Source organism: Dromiciops gliroides, chromosome 2, assembly GCF_019393635.1.
Source record: "Dromiciops gliroides isolate mDroGli1 chromosome 2, mDroGli1.pri, whole genome shotgun sequence".
Taxonomy (NCBI): Eukaryota; Metazoa; Chordata; class Mammalia; order Microbiotheria; family Microbiotheriidae; genus Dromiciops; species Dromiciops gliroides.
In genome coordinates, this window is record NC_057862.1 from 525,406,260 (window position 1) to 525,430,866 (window position 24,607).

Genomic DNA, 24,607 nt, shown 5'->3' on the forward strand with positions numbered 1-24,607 from the left:
GAATGACTTGGATTCTTATAAATTTGATTTAGTTCCCTATATATTTTAGAAATGAGGCCTTTATCAGAAATGCTGGCCATAAAAACATTAGCTTATGTGACCCTGAGCCAGTCAGTCACTTAAGTTCTCCTGGTTCTGCTCCTCTCAGTCAGCATCAGTTCATGTAAGTCCTTCCAGATTCCTCTGAACTCCTACTATTCCTCATTTCTTACAGCACAACAGTATTCCATTACATTCATATACCATGACTTGGTTAGCCATTCCCCTGTTGATGGGCATCCAATTCTATGCCACCACAAAGAGAGCTGCTATAAATATTTGTGTACATGTGGGTCCTTTTCCCTTTTTTATGATCTCTTTGGGATACAGATCTAGCAGTAGTACCACTGGGTATTTTCAGTCCTATAGCCCTTTGGGCATAGTTCAAAATTGTTCTCCAAAATGGTTGGATCAGTTCACAGCTCCACCAACAGTGCATTAGTGTTCCAATTTTTCCACAGCTGCTCCAGCATTTATTATTTCCCGTTTTTGTCATATTAGCCAATCTGATAGGTGTCAGGTGGTACCTTAGAGTTTGTTTTTTGTGAGGCAATTGGGGTTAAGTGACTTGTCCGGGGTCACACAGCTAGTAAGTGTTAAGTGTCTGAGGCCAGATTTGAACTCAGGTACTCCTGAATCCAAGGCCAGTGCTTTATCCACTGTGCCACCTAGCTGCCCCCTTAGAGTTGTTTTAATTTGCATTTCTCTAATCAATAATCTCTAGTGGTTTTTTTTTGTTTGTTTTTTGGGCAGGGCAATGAGGGTTAAGTGACTTGCCCAGGGTCACACAGCTAGTAAGTGTCTAGTGTCTAAGGCCTGATTTGACCTCAGGTCCTCCTGAATCCCGGGCTGGTCCTTTATCTTTATCTCCCCCCTCAGTTTTAATTTTTAAGGGATTCTTTTCCTCTGTAAGATTTTGTACCTCTTTTTCCATTTGACCAATTTTTTTTTCTCCCATTTGGCCAATTTTTTTTTTCTCATTTGGCCAAGTGTATTTTTTAAGGAATTGTTTTCCCCAATCAATTTTTAGCATAACTCAAATTTCTCTCATTTCTTTTTCCACTTTTTCTTTTACCTTTCTCATTTGTTTTTTAAAAGCCTTTTTGAGCTCCTCAACGAATTTTTGGTATTGAGACAAGATCATCTTTCCATTTGAGTCTTCACTTGTATGCATTTTTACAAACTCATCTGAGTTTGAGTTTTTGGTCTTCCCTTTCACCATAGAAACTGTCAGTGGTAAGGGTCCTTTTTTGTTTCTTCTTGTTGTAGCCTATTTTTAAACTTATAATGTTGAAGTCTGCTCCTGGGACACATGGGTCACTTTTGCAAGCCTCTTACTATTCACAGCCACCCCACTCTCAACTACATTGAGCTGCAGGTATGTTGAGAGCCAGGCCTGGCCTGGCCAGGGCAAGGGGAGGGGGGCGAGGGGAGCCGTGCCGGGGCGAGGGGAGCCGTGCCAGGCTGAGAGGAGGCGGGCGAGGGGAGGCGGGGCGAGCCGTGCCGTGCCAGGGCAAGGGGAGGTGGGGCGAGCGGAGGCGGGGCGAGCCGTGCCGGGGCGAGCCGTGCCAGGGCAAGGGGAGGCGGGGCGAGGGGAGCCGTGACTGGGCGAGCTATACCGGGGCGAGCCGTGCCGGGGCGGGGCGAGGGGAGCTGTGCCTGGGCGAGGGGAGCCGTGCCAGGCTGAGGGGAGGCGGGCCAGGGGAGGCGGGGCGAGGGGAGCCGTGCCAGGCTGAGGGGAGGCGGGCGAGGGGAGGCGGGGCGGGCCGTGCCGTGCCAGGGCAAGGGGAGGTGGGGCGAGTGGAGGCGGGGTAGGGCGAGCCGGGCCGTCCCGGGGCGAGCCGTGCCTTGGCAAGGGGAGCCGTGCCGGGGCGAGGGGAGCCGTGCCAGGCTGAGGGGAGGCGGGCCAAGGGAGGCGGGGCGAGGGGAGCCCCGGGGCAGGGCGAGGGGAGCAGTGCCGGGGCGGGCCGGGGCGACCCGGGCCAGGGGAGGGGGGCGAGGGGAGCCGTGCCAGGCTGAGGGGAGGCGGGCGAGGGGAGGCGGGGCGGGCCGTGCCGTGCCAGGGCAAGGGGAGGTGGGGCGAGCCGGGCCAGGGGAGGCGGGTGAGGGGAGCCCCGGGGCGGGGCGAGGGGAGCAGTTCCAGGGCGGGCCGGGGCGACCCGGGCCAGGGGAGGGGGGAAAGGGGAGCCGTGCCGCGGCGAGGGGAGCCGTGCCTGGGCGAGGGGGGCCGTGCCAGGCTGAGGGGAGGCGGGCGAGGGGAGGCGGGGCGGGGCGAGCCAGGCCAGGGGAGGCGGGATGAGGGGAGCGGTGCCGGGGCGAGGGTGGAGGCAGGGCTAGGGGAGGCGTCCGGGGAGAGCCGAGCCGTGCCTTGGTGAGGGGAGCCGCGCCAGGCTGAGGGGAGGCGGGGCGAGGGGAGGCGGGGCGAGGCGAGCCCCGGGGCGGGGCGAGGGGAGCAGTGCCGGGCAGGCAGGGGCGACCCCGGCCAGGGGAGGGGGGCGAGGGGAGGCGTGCCACGCTGAGGGGAGGCGGGGCAAGGCGAGCCCTGCATAGGCGGGGCGAGGGGAGCCGTGCCGGGGCGGGGGAGGCAGGGGGAGGCTGGGCAGGCCGTGCCGTGCCTGGGCGTGCCGTGCCGTGCCGGGGCAGGCCGTGCCGGGGCGTGCCGAACCGTGCCGGAGCGTGCCGAGCCGTGCCGGGGCGTGCCGGGGCGTGCCGTGCCGGGGCGAGCCGTGCCGTGCCGGGGCGTGCCGTGCCGGGGCAAGCCGTGCCGGGGCGTGCCGAGCCGTGCCGTGCCGGGGCGAGCCGTGCCGGGGCGTGCCGAGCCGTGCCGGGGCGTGCCGAGCCGTGCCGGGGCGTGCCGGGCCGTGCCGGGCCGTGCTGGGGCGTGCCGAGCCATGCCGGGGCGTGCCGTGCCGGGGCGAGCCGTGCCGGGGCGTGCGGAGCCGTGCCGGGGCGTGCCGGGGCGTGCCGGGGCGTGCCGTGCCGGGGCAAGCCGTGCCGGGGCGTGCCGAGCCGTGCCGTGCCGGGGCGAGCCGTGCCGGGGCGTGCCGAGCCGTGCCGGGGCGTGCCGGGCCGTGCCGGGCCGTGCTGGGGCGTGCCGAGCCGTGCCGGGGCGTGCCGTGCCGGGGCGAGCCGTGCCGGGGCGTGCGGAGCCGTGCCGGGGCGTGCCGAGCCGTGCCGGGGCGTGCCGGGGCGTGCCGAGCCGTGCCGGGGCGTGCCGGGCCGTGCCGGGGCGTGCCGAGCCGTGCCGGGGCGAGCCGTGCCGTGCTGGGGCGTGCCGAGCCGTGCCGGGGCGTGCCGAGCCGTGCCGGGGCGTGCCTAGCCGTGCCGGGGCGTGCCGGGGCGTGCCGAGCCGTGCCGGGGCGTGCCGGGCCGTGCCGGGGCGTGCCGTGCCGGGGCGAGCTGTGCCGGGGCGTGCTGGGCCGTGCCGGGGCGAGCCGTGCCGTGCTGGGGCGAGGGGAGCCATGCCAGGCTGAGGGGAGGCGGGCCAGGGGAGGCGGGGTGAGGGGAGCCGTGCCGGGGCGAGGGGGAGGCAGGGCTAGGGGAGGTGTGCGTGGGCGAGGGGAGGCGGGGCGAGCCCCGGGGCGGGGTGAGGGGAGCAGAGCCGGGGCGAGGGGGAGGCAGGGCTAGGGGAGGCGTCCCGGGGTGAGCCGAGCCGTGCCTGGGCGGGGTGAGCCGTGCCGAGGCGAGCCGTGCCGTGCTGGGGCGAGGGGAGCCGTGCCAGGCTGAGGGGAGGCGGGCCAGGGGAGGCGGGGCGAGGGGAGCAGTGCCGGGGCGGGCAGGGGCGACCCCGGCCAGGGGAGGGGGGCGAGGGGAGGCGTGCCACGCTGAGGGGAGGCGGGGCGAGGCGAGCCCTGCCTGGGCAAGCCGTACTGGGGCGAGGGGAGCCGTGCCGGAGAGAGAGGAGCCGTGCCAGGGCGAGGGGAGGTGGGGCGAGGGGAGCCGTGCCAGGCTGAGGGGAGGCGGGGCGAGGGGAGTCGTGCCAGGCTGAGGGGAGGCGGGGCGAGGCGAGCCTTGCCGGGGCGGGGCGGGGCGAGCCGGGCCAGGGGATGCGGGGCGAGCCGAGCGGAGCCTGGCCGAGCCAGGCCGGAAAAAGGCAATGCAGTCTGGGGTAAGGGATCAAAGAGCAGAAGTCAATTCAATAAATGTATATTAAGCCTGGGACCATGAGAGGCAGTACAGTGGGCATCAGAGAAAAATCCTCAGCTTGAAGTCAGGACACCATGGTTCAAATATCACCTCTGGCTCCCCAAGACACAGCGACTTAATTTACTTTAAAAAAAAAGAAGAAGAAGAAGTAGTATTTCAGGGCAACTAGGTGGCACAGTGGATAGAGCACCAGCCCTGGAGTCAGGAGGACCTGAGTTCAAATCTGGTCTCATACACTTAACAATTAGTAGCTGTGTGACCCTAGGAGGGAGGGGAGGGGGAGGGGAGGGGGAGGGGAGGGGGGGAGGCGGGGCGGGCCCTGCCCTGCCCTGCCCTGCCCTGCCCTGCCCTGCCCTTTTGCTCAGGTGAAACAGACCTTTCCTAAATTCTTCTAAATTATCTCAAGTAGCATGATTGTGTCTCTCTGTTTTTATGTATGTTCTGTAGTTCCAGAATCTGTTTAGAGGCTTGATTTAATTTTGCTTTTGAGGCAATCATGGGGAAGCTCAGGCAACTTCCTGGTATCTATGATTTCATAAGTTTTTTTGTTTGTTTGTTGCTGTTGGGTTTTTTGTTTGTTTTTTTACTTAAGATGAACTGTCAGTTTTTTAAACAACTAAAGATTTTAGCTATTTGCTCTAAATATCCCTTATATAACCCTTTCCTTTCCTTTTTTTAGTTTTTATTTATTAATTTATTGAGAATTTTCCCCCAGTTACAGGTAAAAAATAATTTTTTCACATTGATTTTCTAAAACTTTATGTTCCAAATTTTCTTCCTCCCTCCCCACCCTCAGAAATCAAGCAAAACATTTCCTCATTAGACAGGTTTGGAAAGAGAACAGACAAAATGCCTTTAGCAAGAGGAACTAGCAAAAAAATTTATGCTACAATCTGTATTCAGATAACATCAGTTCTTTCTCTGTAGATGGATTGCATTTCCTTCTGATAGTATACTACTCATAATTTCTTTCAGTTACTATTCCTGACTGTATTGCCTTCAATCCTATTTCCTCCCCTTGATTTTCTATCTTCTTTCACCCTATCCCTCCTCAAAAGTGCTTTGCTTTTTACTGCCCCTCCTCCAATCTTCCCTCCCTTCTTTCACCTCTCCCCTTCCTTCAGGGCAAGATATATCACTAGCCGAACTATTACTCCTTTCCTTTTTGTATGATTGCTTCCCTTGAGGTACACATACTCATATACATATTGTGTACCATATTTTGAACTTGTGATTTTATTCATAGTATCACCATACTCATGCTCAGTAAGTAAATCCCCTCTACCAAGGCAGAATTTGGGCTCACTGAACCACCTTTCTAGGGTTATACTGTCAGTGTCTGTCAGAGGAAGGGCTTTCCTCATTCTGAGGTCTCCTCTCTCTCTCTTTTGCATCCCACTGCTTCTCAAAGATATGATTGAAATATTAAAATTAAAATGTGTTTATATACACTCCAACTTTTCATTTGTTTGTGTATCTGTATCAAATATATATGTCTCTACATCTCTTCTTATCATGGTTATGTATATGATATATATCTATATGAAGATGTCTATATGAATATATCTATGTCTATCTGTATATCTATCTATCTAACTATCTAGAGGAAGTATTGTGGTAGACAATGTATTTTATTTCTGTCCAATCCTGGTTTATCCTCCTATGCTAGAATTTGGCAGTTTTATTTTTGATGCTGAAGATGCATTGCTGATTTGACTTTGGGGATTTTTCTAGCATTGCTCTTGATCTGTATGTGTTATATGGCAGTAGGCACCAAAGGGAAGTCAGAATCAATATGCTTAAGCAGCAGCACTGATAGGGAAATTAGGGTAAGTGAGAAACAGTTTGGAAGAAATGAAAAGAGCATATAAGTAATCCATAACCACATATGTTTTCTAATGTTTTTATGTGCATTTCCACAGGGGCAGGAGGGCTTATTTTGTATGTCATTCAGGTTTAATCTTGACTTCCTAAGATGTAGATAAAATTCTCTGTCCCAGCATTCTCTTCATTCAGGCAGGAGTACCCCTCCCCTACACACATACTTCTTCCCTTCCCCCCATTAGTCAATACCTGTCTTATATTGACCCAAGTTCACATGGATTTTTGGATTTTCTATGTCCTTTCAGATAAGGAGAAAAAGGAAGTACAAAATACTGATGGTTTCCTCTCTGCCCACCAAATCAAAGCTTTTGTCCACAGATAATCATCTTCCAAAATAGGAGGAAGAAAAGTTGTTGTTGTTTGTCCTTCCTTCTCAAAGAGGACCATGACATGTGCTGATGTCATGACTTGTGCTGAATTGTATTTAAGTGAGGAAGTGCTGTGCAAGGCCACTAACGTCACTCTTCTCCAGAGCCATCTGGGACCAGATGTTTGAGGAAATTGGGGTTAAGTGACTTGCCCAGCATCATGCAGCTAGTAAGTGTCTGAGGTGAGATTTGAACTCAGGTTCTCCCAACTTCAGGGCCAATGTACCATCTAGCTATCCTTCAAGGAAGCAACAAGAGAGTAAAAGCAACCCCAATTGGAAGTCAAGTAAAGTCTACTGACCACTTCTAATAACAAAGTTTTTCAATGTATGAACTAAAATATGACTATAAAGAAAAACAATTTTATTGAAATGAAGTTGTCAAAGTATGAAACAAGAACCCCTCTAGCTAAATCAATGGAGGTTGTATTCCTTTTTAAAACAAAAGTCAGTTTTGAAACCAAAGAAGTCCCAGATAATTCATATTAGAGAAGCAACATCCCAATCTGTGACCTGCTCGGGACTATTCCTTTATTATTTATAGTAAAATGGGGAAGGGTAGATTGTTCTATGTCCTCTCCAAACCATCATTCAATCATCTAGTTCAGAATAACTTTGATATTTCTAAAGATTGATGAGGTGTAGGAGCTTTGTAATAATGCCAAATCTTTTATGATTAAATTTCTAATATGTTAATAGATATTGCTGCTATGAATTCTTCTGCAGAGGGGAATGGACACAACCAGATTCTCGAGTTAGTGTTCTGTTTGTTGTTGTTTTGTTTATTTGGTTTTTAGTCTTAGAGGCCCTAGCACAACGTAGACCATTCTCCTTTGGTACTGAGTTGATCTCTTTGTGGGAAATGGGATGACAACAATTTTCTTCTGGCTTTTCATTTCTAGGGTATGACAACTTGTCTTGGATTTCAAGTGCAGACACAGTTAGTTTAAGAACTATAGTTCTTCCAGAAGAACATAACATCTAAAACAAAATCTACTCAAACTTCTAAATAAAAAAACAACAACAACAAACAGTGCCAATCGAAATACCCATGAATGTATTATTCCAGAGTAAGCAAAACAAAACAAAATAAAACAAAACAGCAACACTACACTTAAAAATCCAGGACACATCTAGTGAGTAAAGTTGACAATTTCACTGACAAACAACACATTCTGCAAGTGAACAGGAGGAAGGCCTTCAAATAGAAGGGAAATCAAATTAGAACATATAATTATTTGCTACCACTAGATACCGGAGAAGGAAACAGAATTGTATGCTTAAAAAGTAAACAACCTTAAGCTGCAACCTCAAATGACATATCCTACATATGTGATTCTGATTATCATAAAAATGGTCAGCAAGAGACATTTGAGCCATTACTGATGAAATGGTATAGAGAGATGGAAGGGATATAATAAAGGGGAATGAAGAGAACAATCTTGGATATCACAATTTGGGACATAATGTAATTTTACTATGGTACAATCAATCAGTGGACATATATTCATGAAAGGGAAAAGGAAAGAACAAAAAAATGAAAATAAATTACTAAGCAAAGAAAAGAAACCAATAATTTAAGTAAAACCTCCAAGACAGAGCAAAGAGTTTTTAATCCACTCTGCAATTCGCTTCCGTTTTATAGCAGAGTTCATCCCATTCACATTCACAGTTATTATTACTGACTGTCTATTCCCCTCCATTCTATTTACCCCCTTTGTACTTTTCCCCCCTTCTTTCACCCTATTCCTCCTCACCGACGTTTTACTTCTTACCCCTGCCTCCCCCAATCTGCCCTCCCTTTTTATCACCCCCCTCTCTTTTCTTTACCCTTTTCTCCCTTGCTTTTGTCCTCCCTTCTATCAGTCCCCCCCTTTCCCTTCCCCTTTTGTTTCCCTAAAGAATGAGTTAAGTTTCTTTATCCCAATGAACGTATATGTTATTCCCTCTTTGAGTCAAATCTAATGAGAATAGGGTTGAAACCATGTTCCCCCCTCCTTTCTTTCCCTCTATTATAATAGGTTTTTTTCCACCTCTTCATATGATATAATTCATCCCATTCCACCTCCCCTTTCCTCTCCTCCCCATAGACTCCCTTTTTATCCCCTTAATTCTTTTGTATCATCACATCAAAGACAATTTATATTTATACCCTCTATATAAAGTCCTTCTCTCTGCCCAAATACATTTACAGTTCTTAAGAGTTATGAGTATTATCTTCCTGTGTAGGGATATAAACAGTTTAACCTAATAGGGTAACTTTTTTTTCCCCCCTCTGTTTACCTTTTTAAGCTTCTCTTGAGTCTTGTATATTGAGATCAAATTTTCTATTCAGTTCTGGTCTTTTCACCAGGAAAGATTGAAAGTCACCAATGTCATTAAATGTCCATCTTTTCCCCTGAAAGAAAATGCACATTTTTGCTGGGTAATAGATTCTCGGCTGCAATCCAATCTCCTTTGCCTTCCGGAATATCATATTCCAAGCCTTGTGGTCCTTTAATGTTGAAGCTGCCAGGTCCTGAGCAATCCTGACTGTGGCTCCATGATATTTAAATTGCTTCTTTCTGGCTGCTTGGAGTATTTTCTCCTTCACCTGATAATTCTGGAATTTGGCTACAATATTCCTTGGAGTTTTCCTTTTGGGGTCTCTTTCAGGAGGTGATCGGTGGATTCTTTCAATGATGATTTTATCCTCTGATTCTATGATATCAGGGCAGTTCTCCTTAATAATTTCCTGGAATATGGTATCTAGATTCTTTTTCTGGTCATGGCTTTCAGGCAGTCCAATGATTCTCAAATTGTCTCTCCTCGATCTGTTTTCCAGATCAGTTGTCTTTCCAATGAGGTATTTCACATTTTCTTCTATTTTTTCATTTTTTTTATTCTGCTTGACTGATTCTTGGTGTCTCATGGTTTCCTTATCTTCCAACTGTCCCACTTTAATTTTTAAGGCATTGTTTTCTTCAGTGAGATTATGCACCTTTTTTTCCATTTGGCTAAGTGAATTTTTTAAGGTATTGTTTTCTTCAGTGAGGTTATGCAGCTTTTTTTCCATTTGGCCAAATGAATTTTTTAAGGCTTTGTTTTCTTCAGCTTCCTTTTCCAAGCTGCTGATTCTTTTTTCATAGTTTTTTTGTTTTGCTTTCATTTCTCTCCCCATTTTTTCTTCTACCTCTTGCAATTGATTTTTAAAATCCTTTTTGAGCTCTTCCAGGAAGGCTTTTTGTTCTTGCGACCAATTCACCTTCCCTTGTGAGGCTTCAGATGTAGACAATTTGAGGCTATTGTCCTCATCTGAGTTTGTGTTGGCTTCTTCCCTATTGAAACAGAAGCTCTCAATGGAGAGGGCTCTTTTTTGCTTCTTACTCATTATTGCAGCTTATTTATTTATTCTTAAGTTGAAGTCTGCTCTGGGGGCACCAGGGTCCCTGTTTTGGGCTTCTTGTGCCGGTGTATAGGTGCTGTGTGACCGGGCTTTTACTCTGAGGCCTTTATGGTGTGTGGAGATGCCCCGCCCTGCACTTCCTGTATGATTGTGCTCGGCCAGCCAGGCGCCAGACCCCAGCGTCTGATCCCGCCGTTTGTGGCCCTCTCGTCTGGTGCAGGTAATTTTTCCACTGTCCTTCTTGGCCACCAGATTTTTGAACCAGGTTCCGGGAGCCTCAGTTGTTCGGCTGTGGCCCGCAGCTCCTGCTGACTTGCCCCGACCCCCTCGGCGCTGGGTTGCTGCCCTGCGCTGGGCCTCCCTTTTGCCCGAGTCAGACCGACTTTTTCCTGAAGTCTTCTAAATTATCTCTGGTTGGAGGACTGTGTCTCTCTGTCTCTTTGCAGGTTCTGTAGTTTCAGAATCCGTCCAGAGGCTTGATTAATGTTCTTTTTGAGGGAACAGAAGGAGAGCTCAGGCAGCTTGCTGCTTCCTCTCCGCCATCTTGGCTCCGCCCCTCGACAGAGCAAAGACAAATGAAACTGGGAGTGGGAAACAAGAAATATAGCCTCTGGAAATAGAGGTCTATTATGATAGTTTGTGCAAAACAAACTTCATCAAAATACTGGTTTACAAGAAGAAAGGAATTTAAAATAAAATTTTAAAATATTAAATACACAAATTGGGGAAAGAACAAATCTACCTCATAACATCTAATATGCATAGATTTAATAATCAATTAAAATGAAATTAAAATTAAAATTAAATTAAAATGAAAGAAAGAACAGATGAGAAAAACAACAACCTGTTGCTTACAAGAAACTCATCTTCAAAACAAAGTCTTAAATGAAGTAAAGATGAAATACTGGGGGAAAAATTACTATGCAACATGGAAATTTTAAAAAGTAGTTGATCACGCTACCTGAAAAAGGAAAAATAAATATTTACCATATTGAGATAAACATGTTGGACAGCATACATTAATTGTCTATCAACAACTTGAATAAAGATATATTTGGCACATTTGTCAAAATATATGGTGGAGAAAAGGCTATGACTTTCAGAACTACCAATAGATGTATCCATAGATCTCAAAAAATGCCATAGGACAACTCCTGGAGCAGCAGAACCCACAAAATAATGGAGTGAGATCATTTTCCAGTCAAAGAAGGCTGAGAAGTTCAGCAGGAGGGGTCTGTTATACCAGGGTGAGAGAGGAATTCAGCACATGGCAAAGATTCAGCCCTTGTTTGGCCATGACTCCAGATCCTCAGAATCTTCAGTATCAGTGCCTTCTTCTTAATCTAGGGGTCTAGAGGTTGCCCAGGGGAAAATAGTGGGGGTCTCTGAGAGAGCAGAGATAGTGCACATTTCCCAGGAAGCTAACTTGTGTGGCAGAGGCCCAGTGGGTGAGGAGTACAGGCACGGCAAGCTTAGAGACCACAGAGAAATTAATTTCAATCAGATTTTAGCTTCCAGGTTAAAAAGAAAGCATGGCTATGGTTATTTACAGGCAAGGTTGGCTGAGAAGCAGCCTCTCCTTAAAGCATACCATCTGGGAACTCCTGTAGCTTGGGACAGTGCATGCTGGAAGCAGTGCTCCAAGTTAAGAAAGAGTTAAAAGCCAAGAAATAGTTGGGCTAGATGAATAGGCAGAGAAACCTGCAGGCCATAAAAAATTTCTTTGGCAACAAGGTAGATCAAAATACACCCTCAGAAGAATACCAAAGTCAAAGCTCCCAAATACAAAGCTTCCAAGAAAAATAGGAATTGGTCTCAGGCTATGGAAGCACTCAAAAAGTACTTTGAAGAAAAAGTAAGAGAGGTAGAGGAAAAAGTAAGAGAGTTAGTGAAAAAAATGGAAAGAGAAATAAGAGTGATGCAGGAGGGTCATGAAAAAATAAGTCAACAGCTTGAAAAGCCAAATTGGCCAAAGGAAAAGGAGGTTTATAAACTCTCTGAATAAAATCATTGCTTAAGAATTAGGATAGAGAAAATAGAAGCTTTTGATTTTAGGAGAAATCAAGACAAAAGAAAGCAAATCCAAATGGATAAATAATGGAGGGCAATATGAAATATCTCCTTGGAAAAACAGCTGACCTGGAAAATAGATCTAGGAGAGATAATTTGAAAATCACTAGACTGCCTGAAAACCATGAACAAAAAAGAGCTTAGATAAGATTTACCAAGAAATAGTCAGGGGAAATTATCCTAATATTCTAGAAGCAGAAGGTAAAATAGAAATTGAAAGTATCCACTGATCACCCCCTGAAAGAGATCCCAAAAGGAAAACTTTCAGGAATATTATAGCCAAATTCCAGAGTTCCCAGGTCAAGGAGAAAATATTGCAAGCAGCTAAAAGTTAATAAATAAATAAAAATTAATAATGCAAGTACTGTGGAGCTACAGTCAGGATAACCTAAGATCTAGCAGCTTCTAAATTAAAGGACTGAACGGCACAGAAAATTATTTTTTACCTGTAACTGGGGGAAAATTCTCAATAAATTAATAAATAAAAACTAAAAAAAGGAAAGGAAAGGGTTATATAAGGGATATTTAGAGCAAATAGCTAAAATCTTTAGTTGTTTAAAAAACTGACAGTTCATCTTAAGTAAAAAAACAAACAAAAAACCCAACAGCAACAAACAAACAAAAAAACTTATGAAATCATAGATACCAGGAAGTTGCCTGAGCTTCCCCATGATTGCCTCAAAAGCAAAATTAAATCAAGCCTCTAAACAGATTCTGGAACTACAGAACATACATAAAAACAGAGAGACACAATCATGCTACTTGAGATAATTTAGAAGAATTTAGGAAAGGTCTGTTTCACCTGAGCAAAAGGGCAGGGCAGGGCAGGGCAGGGCAGGGCAGGGCAGGGCCCGCCCCGCCTCCCCCCCTCCCCTCCCCCTCCCCTCCCCCTCCCCTCCCTCCTAGGGTCACACAGCTACTAATTGTTAAGTGTATGAGACCAGATTTGAACTCAGGTCCTCCTGACTCCAGGGCTGGTGCTCTATCCACTGTGCCACCTAGTTGCCCTGAAATACTACTTCTTCTTCTTCTTTTTTTTTAAAGTAAATTAAGTCGCTGTGTCTTGGGGAGCCAGAGGTGATATTTGAACCATGGTGTCCTGACTTCAAGCTGAGGATTTTTCTCTGATGCCCACTGTACTGCCTCTCATGGTCCCAGGCTTAATATACATTTATTGAATTGACTTCTGCTCTTTGATCCCTTACCCCAGACTGCATTGCCTTTTTCCGGCCTGGCTCGGCCAGGCTCCGCTCGGCTCGCCCCGCATCCCCTGGCCCGGCTCGCCCCGCCCCGCCCCGGCAAGGCTCGCCTCGCCCCGCCTCCCCTCAGCCTGGCACGACTCCCCTCGCCCCGCCTCCCCTCAGCCTGGCACGGCTCCCCTCGCCCCACCTCCCCTCGCCCTGGCACGGCTCCTCTCTCTCCGGCACGGCTCCCCTCGCCCCAGTACGGCTTGCCCAGGCAGGGCTCGCCTCGCCCCGCCTCCCCTCAGCGTGGCACGCCTCCCCTCGCCCCCCCCCCCTGGCCGGGGTCGCCCCTGCCCGCCCCGGCACTGCTCCCCTCGCCCCGCCACCCCAGGCCCCCCACCCCTCAGCCTGGCACGGCTCCCCTCGCCCCAGCACGGCACGGCTCGCCTCGGCACGGCTCACCCCGCCCAGGCACGGCTCGGCTCACCCCGGGACGCCTCCCCTAGCCCTGCCTCCCCCTCGCCCCGGCTCTGCTCCCCTCGCCCCGCCCCGGGGCTCGCCCCGCCTCCCCTCGCCCAGGCATGCCTCCCCTAGCCCCGCCTCCCCCTCGCCCTGGCAGGGCTCCCCTCACCCCACCTCCGCTGGCCCGGCTCGCCCCACCTCCCCTCGCCCGACACCCTTCAGCCCGGCACGGCTCCCCTCACCCCGCCTCCCCTGGCCCGACTCCCCTCAGCCTGGCACGGCTCACCCCGCCCAGGCACGGCTCGGCTCGCCCCGGGACGCCTCCCCTAGCCCTGCCTCCCCCTCGCCCCGGCACGGCTCCCCTCACCCCGCCTCCCCTGGCCCGCCTCCCCTCAGCCTGGCATGGCTCCCCTCGCCCCAGCACGGCACGGCTCGCCCCGGCACGGCCCAGCACGCCCCGGCACGGCTCGCCCCGGCACGGCACGCCTCGGCACGCCCCGGCACGGCCCGGCACGCCCCGGCACGGCTCGGCACGCCCCGGCACGCCCCGGCACGGCTAGGCACGCCCCGGCACGGCTCAGCACGCCCCGGCACGGCTCGGCACGCCCCAGCACGGCACGGCTCGCCCCGGCACGGCTCGGCACGCCCCGGCACGGCCCGGCACGGCTCGGCACGCCCCGGCACGCCCCGGCACGGCTCCGCACGCCCCGGCACGGCTCGCCCCGGCACGGCACGCCCCGGCACGGCTCAGCACGCCCCGGCACGCCCCGGCACGCCCCAGCACGGCTCGGCACGCTCCGGCACGGTTCGGCACGCCCCGGCACGGCCTGCCCCGGCACGGCACGGCACGCCCTGGCACGGCACGGCCTGCCCTGCCTCCCCCTGCCTCCCCCGCCCCGGCACGGCTCCCCTCGCCCCGCCTATGCAGGGCTCGCCTTGCCCCGCCTCCCCTCAGCGTGGCACGCCTCCCCTCGCCCCCCTCCCCTGGCCGGGGTCGCCCCTGCCTGCCCGGCACTGCTCCCCTCGCCCCGCCCCGGGGCTCGCCTCGCCCCGCCTCCCCTCGCCCCGCCTCCCCTCAGCCTGGCGCGGCTCCCCTCACCAAGGCACGGCTCGGCTCTCCCCGGACGCCTCCCCTAGCCCTGCCTCCACCCTCGCCCCGGCACCGCTCCCCTCATCCCGCCTCCCCTGGCCTGGCTCGCCCCGCCCCGCCTCCCCTCGCCCGCCTCCCCTCAGCCTGGCACGGCCCCCCCTCGCCCAGGCACGGCTCCCCTCGCCGCGGCACGGCTCCCCTTTCCCCCCTCCCCTGGCCCGGGTCGCCCCGGCCCGCCCTGGAACTGCTCCCCTCGCCCCGCCCCGGGGCTCCCCTCACCCGCCTCCCCTGGCCCGGCTCGCCCCACCTCCCCTTGCCCTGGCACGGCACGGCCCGCCCCGCCTCCCCTCGCCCGCCTCCCCTCAGCCTGGCACGGCTCCCCTCGCCCCCCTCCCCTGGCCCGGGTCGCCCCGGCCCGCCCCGGCACTGCTCCCCTCGCCCTGCCCCGGGGCTCCCCTCGCCCCGCCTCCCTTGGCCCGCCTCCCCTCAGCCTGGCACGGCTCCCCTCGCCCCGGCACGGCTCCCCTTGCCAAGGCACGGCTCGCCCCGGGACGGCCCGGCTCGCCCTACCCCGCCTCCACTCGCCCCACCTCCCCTTGCCCTGGCACGGCATGGCCCGCCCCGCCTCCCCTCGCCTGCCTCCCCTCAGCCTGGCACGGCTCCCCTCGCCCCGCCTCCCCTGGCCCGCCTCCCCTCAGCCTGGCACGGCTCCCCTCGCCCAGGCACAGCTCCCCTCGCCCCGCCCCGGCACGGCTCGCCCCGGTATAGCTCGCCCAGTCACGGCTCCCCTCGCCCCGCCTCCCCTTGCCCTGGCACGGCTCGCCCCGGCACGGCTCGCCCCGCCTCCGCTCGCCCCACCTCCCCTTGCCCTGGCACGGCACGGCTCGCCCCGCCTCCCCTCGCCCGCCTCCTCTCAGCCTGGCACGGCTCCCCTCGCCCCGGCACGGCTCCCCTCGCCCCCCTCCCCTTGCCCTGGCCAGGCCAGGCCTGGCTCTCAACATACCTGCAGCTCAATGTAGTTGAGAGTGGGGTGGCTGTGAATAGTAAGAGGCTTGCAAAAGTGACCCATGTGTCCCAGGAGCAGACTTCAACATTATAAGTTTAAAAATAGGCTACAACAAGAAGAAACAAAAAAGGACCCTTACCACTGACAGTTTCTATGGTGAAAGGGAAGACCAAAAACTCAAACTCAGATGAGTTTGTAAAAATGCATACAAGTGAAGACTCAAATGGAAAGATGATCTTGTCTCAATACCAAAAATTCGTTGAGGAGCTCAAAAAGGCTTTTAAAAAACAAATGAGAAAGGTAAAAGAAAAAGTGGAAAAAGAAATGAGAGAAATTTGAGTTATGCTAAAAATTGATTGGGGAAAACAATTCCTTAAAAAATACACTTGGCCAAATGAGAAAAAAAAAATTGGCCAAATGGGAGAAAAAAAAATTGGTCAAATGGAAAAAGAGGTACAAAATCTTACAGAGGAAAAGAATCCCTTAAAAATTAAAACTGAGGGGGGAGATAAAGATAAAGGACCAGCCCGGGATTCAGGAGGACCTGAGGTCAAATCAGGCCTTAGACACTAGACACTTACTAGCTGTGTGACCCTGGGCAAGTCACTTAACCCTCATTGCCCTGCCCAAAAAACAAACAAAAAAAAACCACTAGAGATTATTGATTAGATAAATGCAAATTAAAACAACTCTAAGGGGGCAGCTAGGTGGCACAGTGGATAAAGCACTGGCCTTGGATTCAGGAGTACCTGAGTTCAAATCTGGCCTCAGACACTTAACACTTACTAGCTGTGTGACCCCGGACAAGTCACTTAACCCCAATTGCCTCACAAAAAACAAACTCTAAGGTACCACCTGACACCTATCAGATTGGCTAATATGACAAAAACGGGAAATAATAAATGCTGGAGCAGCTGTGGAAAAATTGGAACACTAATGCACTGTTGGTGGAGCTGTGAACTGATCCAACCATTTTGGAGAACAATTTTGAACTATGCCCAAAGGGCTATAGGACTGAAAATACCCAGTGGTACTACTGCTAGATCTGTATCCCAAAGAGATCATAAAAAAGGGAAAAGGACCCACATGTACACAAATATTTATAGCAGCTCTCTTTGTGGTGGCATAGAATTGGATGCCCATCAACAGGGGAATGGCTAACCAAGTCATGGTATATGAATGTAATGGAATACTGTTGTGCTGTAAGAAATGAGGAATAGTAGGAGTTCAGAGGAATCTGGAAGGACTTACATGAACTGATGCTGACTGAGAGGAGCAGAACCAGGAGAACTTAAGTGACTGACTGGCTCAGGGTCACATAAGCTAATGTTTTTATGGCCAGCATTTCTGATAAAGGCCTCATTTCTAAAATATATAGGGAACTAAATCAAATTTATAAGAATCCAAGTCATTCCCCAACTGAGAAATGGTCAAAGAATATGAACAAGCAGTTTTCTGATGAAGAAATCAAAGCTTTCTATTGCCATATGAAAAAATGCTCTAATCACTATTGATTAGAGAGATGCAAATTAAAACAACTTTGAGGTACCACCTGATACCTATCAGATTGGCTAAAATGACAAAAAAGGAAAATAATAAATGTTGGAGAAGCTGTGGAAAAATTGGAAGACTAATGCATTGTTAGTGGAGCTGTGAACTGATCCAACCATTCTGGAGAGCAATTTTGAATTATGCCCAAAGGGCTATAAAGCTGTGCATACACTTTGACCCAGCAATATCACTTTGGGGTCTTTTCCCAAGGAGATCATAGAAAAAGGAAAAGAACCCACATGTTCAAAAATATTTATAGCTGCTCTTTTTGTGGTGGCAAGGAATTGGAAATTGAGGGATTGCCCATCAGTTGGGGAATGACTGAACAAGCTGTGGTATATGAATGTAATGGAATTCTATTGTGCTGTAAGAAATGATGAGCAGGAGTTCAGAGAAACCTGGAACAATTTGCATGAACTGCTGATGAGGAAGATGAGGAGAACCAGAAGAACATTATACACCGTATCATCAACATTATGTGTTTGATCAACTGTGAGAGACTGGATTCTTCTCAACAATACAATGGTACAAGGAAGTTCCAGGGGACTCATGATTGAAAAGGCTCTCCAAATCCAGAAAAAAAAGAACTGTGGAATATGCATGCTGATTGAACCATACTATTTCTTTTGGTTTTGGTGCTGTTTTTCGATTTTGAGGTTTTTCCTTATTGTTCTGATTCTTCTCTTATAGCATGACTGATGCAGAAATATGTTTAATGTTGTTATGTATATGTATGTGTATATATATGGGTTTATATATACATATATAATACATATATATTATATATATATAACCTATATCAGATTTTCTGCTGTCTAGGGGAAGGGGGGGAGGGAGGGGAGATGGAGAAAAAATTGAAATTGGAAACATATAAACAAATGCTGAAAACTATCTCTACATATGTAACTGGAACATAATAAAATACTTTTATTTAAAAAAAGAAAGTAATAGATTCCTCATTATTGAAGGTCTTTAAGTGGGTATTGTATGATCCCTTGTAGAGAATGTAAAATAGTGCAAAAATTATTGTACCCATGCTCCTCTGAGACATTCAATTAATTTGTCTCAGAATATTTCTGCTCAGGATATTGGACATACTTTTTCTGCTTTTTCCCATGAAAAATTCCATAGCCCATGTTTATACTTTCGAGTTTGGTTGACCCTTCCTTCCTTCCTTCCTTCCTTCCTTCCTTCCTTCCTTCCTTCCTTCCTTCCTTCCTTCCTTCTTTCCTTCCTTCCTTCCTTCCTTCCTTCCTTCCTTCCTTCCTTCCTTCCTTCCTTCCTTCCTTCCTTCCTTCCTTCCTTCCTTCCTTCCTTCCTTCCTTCCTTCTTTCCTTCCTTCCTGTTCTGGGATAAGTCTACCGGCTAATCTAAATATTACACAAGGATGGTTTACATTAAAATCTTTCAACTCAGGTTTCAAGGAAGACAGGATTCCTCTGCCCAAAGCACCCCATCCCCCATTCCCTCTGCCTGCTCTTTCATAACTTTGATCTTTCAGGCTGCCTTTGATGTTTACCTTAGCCAGACTTGTGAAAAAATGGATTAAGATGATTTGTTTGAATACACAAGGCACTCAGATACATGATACATTCCTCCCTATCCATCATTTCAGACACCCAGGTTGTACATTACCATCAACTTCATCAATACCGCCATCAGTAGTAGCAGCAGCAGTGTAATCATCACCATAGATAGGTAGACAGATAGTATTTCTATAACACTTTAAGGTTTACAAATTACTTTCCATGTTAATTTATGAATCTCATGCAATAAATAATTTAAAACAATAGTAATGACTAGCATTTGTGTATCAGATCTAGGCCCATTTAGAAGATGCTCTTCACATTTGTAGAGTACTATCAGCATATAAATGCTAGCTATTACTATCATTATTTTTAGAGTGTTTTATAAATATGATTCAACCATGGGAGGTAGTTGCTATTTTTACCATTCCCATTTTATAGATAAGGAAACAGAGAGATGTCACTTAAGTAATTTGCAATATTATAGAGTATTTTGGTATCTGAGGTATCTGAATATAATAAATATATAAAATAATATAATTTGTGCTTGTGACTTTTCAGAGTTCCAACTCTATAGACATGGATGTTGGACCTGAGGGTAATAAGCACAGTGGCAATAATTAGAAATTTTTAGCTGAAGAGACTTCAGAATAAAGTAGAGAATTGGTTGCTGCTTAAAGCTAGGCATAAACATAACAAAAATTTCCTTAAACCAAATGAATATGATACATTGAGGTAATTCCTTGCTTGGTTCAACACCCTGCTTCTCACCTAGTATTAATCCTTTTCATCCTTAACTCCAGTCTTTATTTCTTTCTTGACTTCTATTTGGTCCCCAAAGGCAAAACTACTTTACATTGGGTGGAAGTTTCAGATATTTAGAATTCAACTTAAGAGAATGGGAAAATAAACAAACAAAGAACTTCCTAACAATTATAGCTGAACAAAAGAATAGACTGCAATGTGTTTGAAACACACAGAAAAGCAAGGTCAGAAAGAATCACAGATAAGCAGGGACCACTTTGAAAATAACATGTTAAATTCATTATATTCATATAAAGAAAAGAAAGTACATAAATAGATACTCACAATTTTATATACAACCTCTCTGTGCTACTGGGTATTATGGAAGTGCTCATCTTAGTTTGCTCATTACGTTCAGATTTTTTTTTTTTAATGGAAAAAAAGGGTGGGTAATGAGTTCCTCATCTAGAGGCAATTGGTGGTAAGGTGAATAGAGTGCTGGGCCTAGAGTCAGGAAGACCTGTTCACCTGAGACATTAGCTTATGTGACCCTGAGCCAGTCAGTTACTTAAGTTGTGTTTGCCTCAATTTCCTCAACTGTAAAAAGATAATAATATCTTATAATAATAAAGATAAAAGTAAAAATGAAGATAATAATAGCACCTCCCTCCCAGGGTTATTGTGTTGTTTAAATGAGATATTTTTTAAAAGCTGCTTGTCTCAAGGTAGGCATTATATAAAAATTTATTCTTCTCCCCTATCCCTTCCCCCTTACATTACTCCCCAAAATGTATCTGTGCATACATTACATCCATTAAATTATATTAAATGCTACCATTCAATGATTCCTGATTTTAATTCTGATTGCCTATCTTGATTGAGTATCAAGGAATCTGTTCTGTTCTTGATTTTAGCTTCTTCCTATTGTAGATCCATCTCTGACCTATTCAAAGGACTTCTTTTGTATAATATGCTTGGTCAACAGAATGCCTAACCTGGTTTCAACCAACACAATGAATTCTATTCAACATAATATCAGAATATGAGTACTTTATAATTTGTTTTTCTCTGCCTAAATCTTCCTTTTTCTACTTGACATTCTTTTTTATTTTCTTTTTTAAGCATTTTAAAATTATCATTATTATTATTTGGTGAGGTAATTGGGGTTAAGTGACTTGCCCAGGGTCACACAGATAGTAAGTGTCAAGTGTCTGAGGCTGGATTTGAACTCAGGTCCTCCTGACTCCAGGGCTGGTGCTCTATCCACTATGCCACCTAGCTGTTCCAATTCTTTCTTTCTTTCTTTTTTCACTAGTAACAGTAGGAAGAAACAAGACAGTCAGTCATTAATAAGACTCTTTTTACCTAAGTAGCAAATGTTCAGAATGAGATATTCTACACTCTCTCCTGACCTCCAACTGCCAATTTGACATCTCTACTAGATGACTTATGGACATCTTAAACATGACACTTCCACTATTGAACTCATTATCTTTTTCCCAAAATCCTTGCTGTTTCCTAACTTCCCTATTACTATTATGGGTACATTATCCTATCAGTCACCCAAACTTGAAACCTAGGTGACATCTTTCACTCCTCATTCTCTCAACAATATCCAATAAATTGTCAAATCCTCTAATTTCTACCTTATTAAGACATCTCCTACATATACCTGTTTCTCTCCTCTAACAGTGCCACTGCCCTGGTACAGATGCTTATCACCTCAAGCCTAAAATATTGCAACAGGCATCTGTTTGGTCTTTTTGCCTTGTCTCTCCCCACTTCAATGTATCCTCTACTCACCTATCAAACTTATCTTCCCAAAGTACAGGTCTGACCATATTATTCCATATTTAACAAACACCAGTGCCTCTCTTCTATTTCTAGATAAAAAATAAAATCCCATTTGACTTATTATGTAAAACTCTTCATAATCTTACCCCTTGCTACTTTTTGAGTTTTCTAATCTCTTATTTCCATCTATACTTCATTGTCCAGTTACATTGGCCTCCTTGCTATGCACTCCATTTGCTGACTGAGTATTTTTACTTCCAGTTCCCTATGGCTAGAATTGGCCTCCTAATTTCGGCCTCCTAGTTTCTCTGTCTTTCTTCAAGTATCAGATAAAGTCACACTTTCTTTAAGAAACCTTCTCCAAAAGCCCTTAATTCTAATGGCTTTGCTATATTGGTTATTTCTAATTTGTTCTATATATAGATGGTTTGCACATAGTTGTTTGTGCTTTCCCCCTCATTAGACTATAAGTATCTTGAGATGAGTGACTAGTTTGAGGCTTTCTTTGTTTTCCCAGGGCTTATAACAGTGCCTAGCATATAGTAGATTCTTTTTTTGTTTGTTTTTTTGTTTTTGTTTTTGTGGGGCAATGGGTGTTAAGTGACTTGCCCAGGGTCACACAGCTAGTAAGTGTCAAGTGTCTGAGGCCGAATTTGAACTAGGGTACTCCTGAATCCAGGGCCAGTGCTTTATCCACTGTGCCACTTATAGTAGATTCTAAATAATTGATTGACTGACTGAGAATGGCAATATGTTAAATAATGACCTGGTCTCTCAAAAACATTTTCTTACTAAAAACATTATCTACCTGATCAAAAGGGGCTAGTAGTGTCTTTTTGTTCACAGGATTTTCTGACAAGGGTGTTTCAAATGATATAGTAAAATAAGCCTTGGGCCTAGAATCAGAAGCCTGATTTCAACTTTCAGTTTCAGCACTGAATAGCTGTGTGACTAGGGAGTTTTCTCATCTATAATAGAGGGGAGCAGAGTAGTCAGACTACTTATACTGACATCATAGGTTTGTTATGAGGCTTCAACACAATGATATATTCAAAGCACTTGGCAAACCTTAAATGTTAAGGAGTGTTAGTAGTTCTTATCACACACACATATATGTATATGTATATGTAATAACTATTTTAATTATTATCCATTTCTGTTATTATTTAAGTAGATTATGTAACCCTACACACCATATCAAAGAATGGAATAAGGGGCAGCTAGGTGACACAGTAGATAAAGCACTGGCCCTGGGTTCAGGAAGACCTGAGTTCAAATCTGGCCTCAGACACTTGACACTTACTAGCTGTGTGACCCTGGGCAAGTCACTTAACCATCATTGTCCCACAAAAAAATAATGGAGTAGATTTAAGGGTATATTGACAACTCCCTAGATTGTGTATATGGGTCCAGGAATCATTGTTATACTAAGTGCCTCTAATGACTCTTCACATGAGCTAAATGCTATATTGTTGGCATGGCATAAAAGAAAGAATGTAAAACTTGGGGGGAGAAGATGCAGTTTTAAGTTTTTCTATATCCATTTGCAAGTTATGGGACTTTAGAAGAATTACTTTAACCTTGCACTTTTAGCTGTAAAATAAAGATGATAATAAAAATTTATACACTCCAGAATGTAGTAAGGGTCAAATGACTTACAATCCAACTTTTATCATTCCACCAAAACAGTTCTCTTCAAAGTTACTAGTGATCTCTTAGTAGCCAAATTCAATGGTATTTTCTCAATCCTCATTCTCCTTAACCTCTCTGTAGCCTTTGGTACTATTGATCACTCTTTCTTCCTTTATAATCACTTCTCTTTTTAGGACACTACTCTCTCCCCATTTTCCTCGTATCTGTAAGACCACTCCTTTTCTATTTCCTTAGCTGGATCCTCCTCCAGGTCACCCCCTCTAATTGTGGTTGTACCTTAGGATTCTGTCCTGGACTCTCTTCTCTTATCCTTCCATAATCCATACTATTCTTCTCTTCTTCTACTCTACTGTACTATTACCATATAGTACTATGCTATACTATACTATAGCTCTCCACATAATACATTCACACACACTATAAGATTGAATGCAGCATGTGCCCAAATTTGACCTCATTAGTTTCCATGAATTTCATTGCAATCTTCACACTGATAGTTCTCAAATCTACCCATTCTGCTTTAATCTCTGCTGACCTCCAACTCACAGCTCCAACTGCTTTCAGATAGCTCAAATTATATATCTTAAATTCAGTATTTTCAAAACTGAACTTGTTATTTCTCCCCCTAAATTCTCCCACCCTTTCCTACTTTCTCTATTCCTGTAGAGAACAGGACCATCCTCCCAGTCCCTAAGGATCACAACCTAGGAGTCACACAGGATTCCTATCTCTCATTCCCCATATCCAAGCTGTTGCCAAAGACTGCCGACTTCTCCATTTTCATCTCTGAAACATGCTGACACCACTCTACTGCAGTCCCTCATTACCCCTTGCCTTGATTTTTTCAATAGATTTCTTGTGGGTCTGCCTGGCTAAAGTCTCTTCCTAATTCTACTCATTCTCCATTTAGCCATTAAATTGATTTACCTAAAAAACACAAGTCTGGTCATTCATCCTACCCCCTATTCAATAAATGGCTCCATAGTGTCTCTAGGAGCAAATACAAAGTATTCTGTTTGGCATCTGAAGCACTACATAACCTAGCCTCCACCTATCTTTCCATTCTTCTTATACCACACTCTGACAAATACTCTCCAATCCAGTGACACTGGCTTCTTAGCTTTTTCATGAATGAGGCACCCCATCTTGGCTCTAGGAATCCTCTCTGGCTATCCCCCATTATTGGAACATTCTCCCACCTCTACTCTAAATAGTGCCTTTCCTGGATTCCTTTTAAATATTAACTAAAATACCACCTTCTACAGAAGGTCATCCCCACCCCCTCTTAATTCTGATTCCTTCCCTAGATATGATGCATTGGATGTAACTCATCCTAATTTGTAAAGTATCATCCTTAGGGTTGTAGGAAGAATATTAAAGTAGACATACAGAGATGTGGATTTTTGTCCCTGCGTTGGCACAAATTTGCTCTATGACTTTGTAAGTCACTTTTGAGGACAGGAACTTTCAGGTTACTCTGAGTGCTTGAAAGCTGCACTGACAGTCCACAGACTTTGGCAAGCTATAGCAAACTTGCTAATTTTTTAGTATGGGCCTTGCACCAGACTAAATATCTTTGATCCAAAAATCAGTCTAAATCCAGAGAGTATCATCACTATGAAGTAGATATAAGATTATAATTTAATAGGGGAACAGAGATAATTCATGTAATGATTCAATGTGTCAGAACTATTCTTATTCTAAAT

The 24,607-nt window shown here is 47.2% G+C and overlaps 2 protein-coding genes across 2 annotated transcripts in view; one reads left to right on the top strand and one right to left on the bottom strand.

The window, feature by feature from the left end:
* Window positions 1–1,401: 1,401 nt before the first annotated feature.
* Window positions 1,402–11,446, bottom strand: LOC122739241 (vegetative cell wall protein gp1-like). The gene is made up of 3 exons (XM_043981052.1): window positions 11,413–11,446; window positions 3,405–4,142; window positions 1,402–2,654 (listed from the first exon to the last, which is right to left on the bottom strand). The coding sequence occupies exons 1-3, from the start codon at window positions 11,444–11,446 to the stop codon at window positions 1,402–1,404; spliced, it is 2,025 nt and encodes a 674-aa protein (XP_043836987.1).
* Window positions 11,447–11,504: 58 nt separating this feature from the next.
* The window catches only part of LOC122739242 (basic proline-rich protein-like), a 46,863-nt gene continuing 33,760 nt past the window's right edge, over window positions 11,505–24,607 (top strand). Inside the window, exons 1-4 of the mRNA XM_043981053.1 lie at window positions 11,505–11,547; window positions 13,102–13,977; window positions 14,319–14,397; window positions 14,493–15,670. Of these exons, the coding sequence (XP_043836988.1) occupies window positions 11,505–11,547; window positions 13,102–13,977; window positions 14,319–14,397; window positions 14,493–15,670 (2,176 nt within the window). The remainder of the gene's footprint in view (window positions 11,548–13,101; window positions 13,978–14,318; window positions 14,398–14,492; window positions 15,671–24,607) is intronic.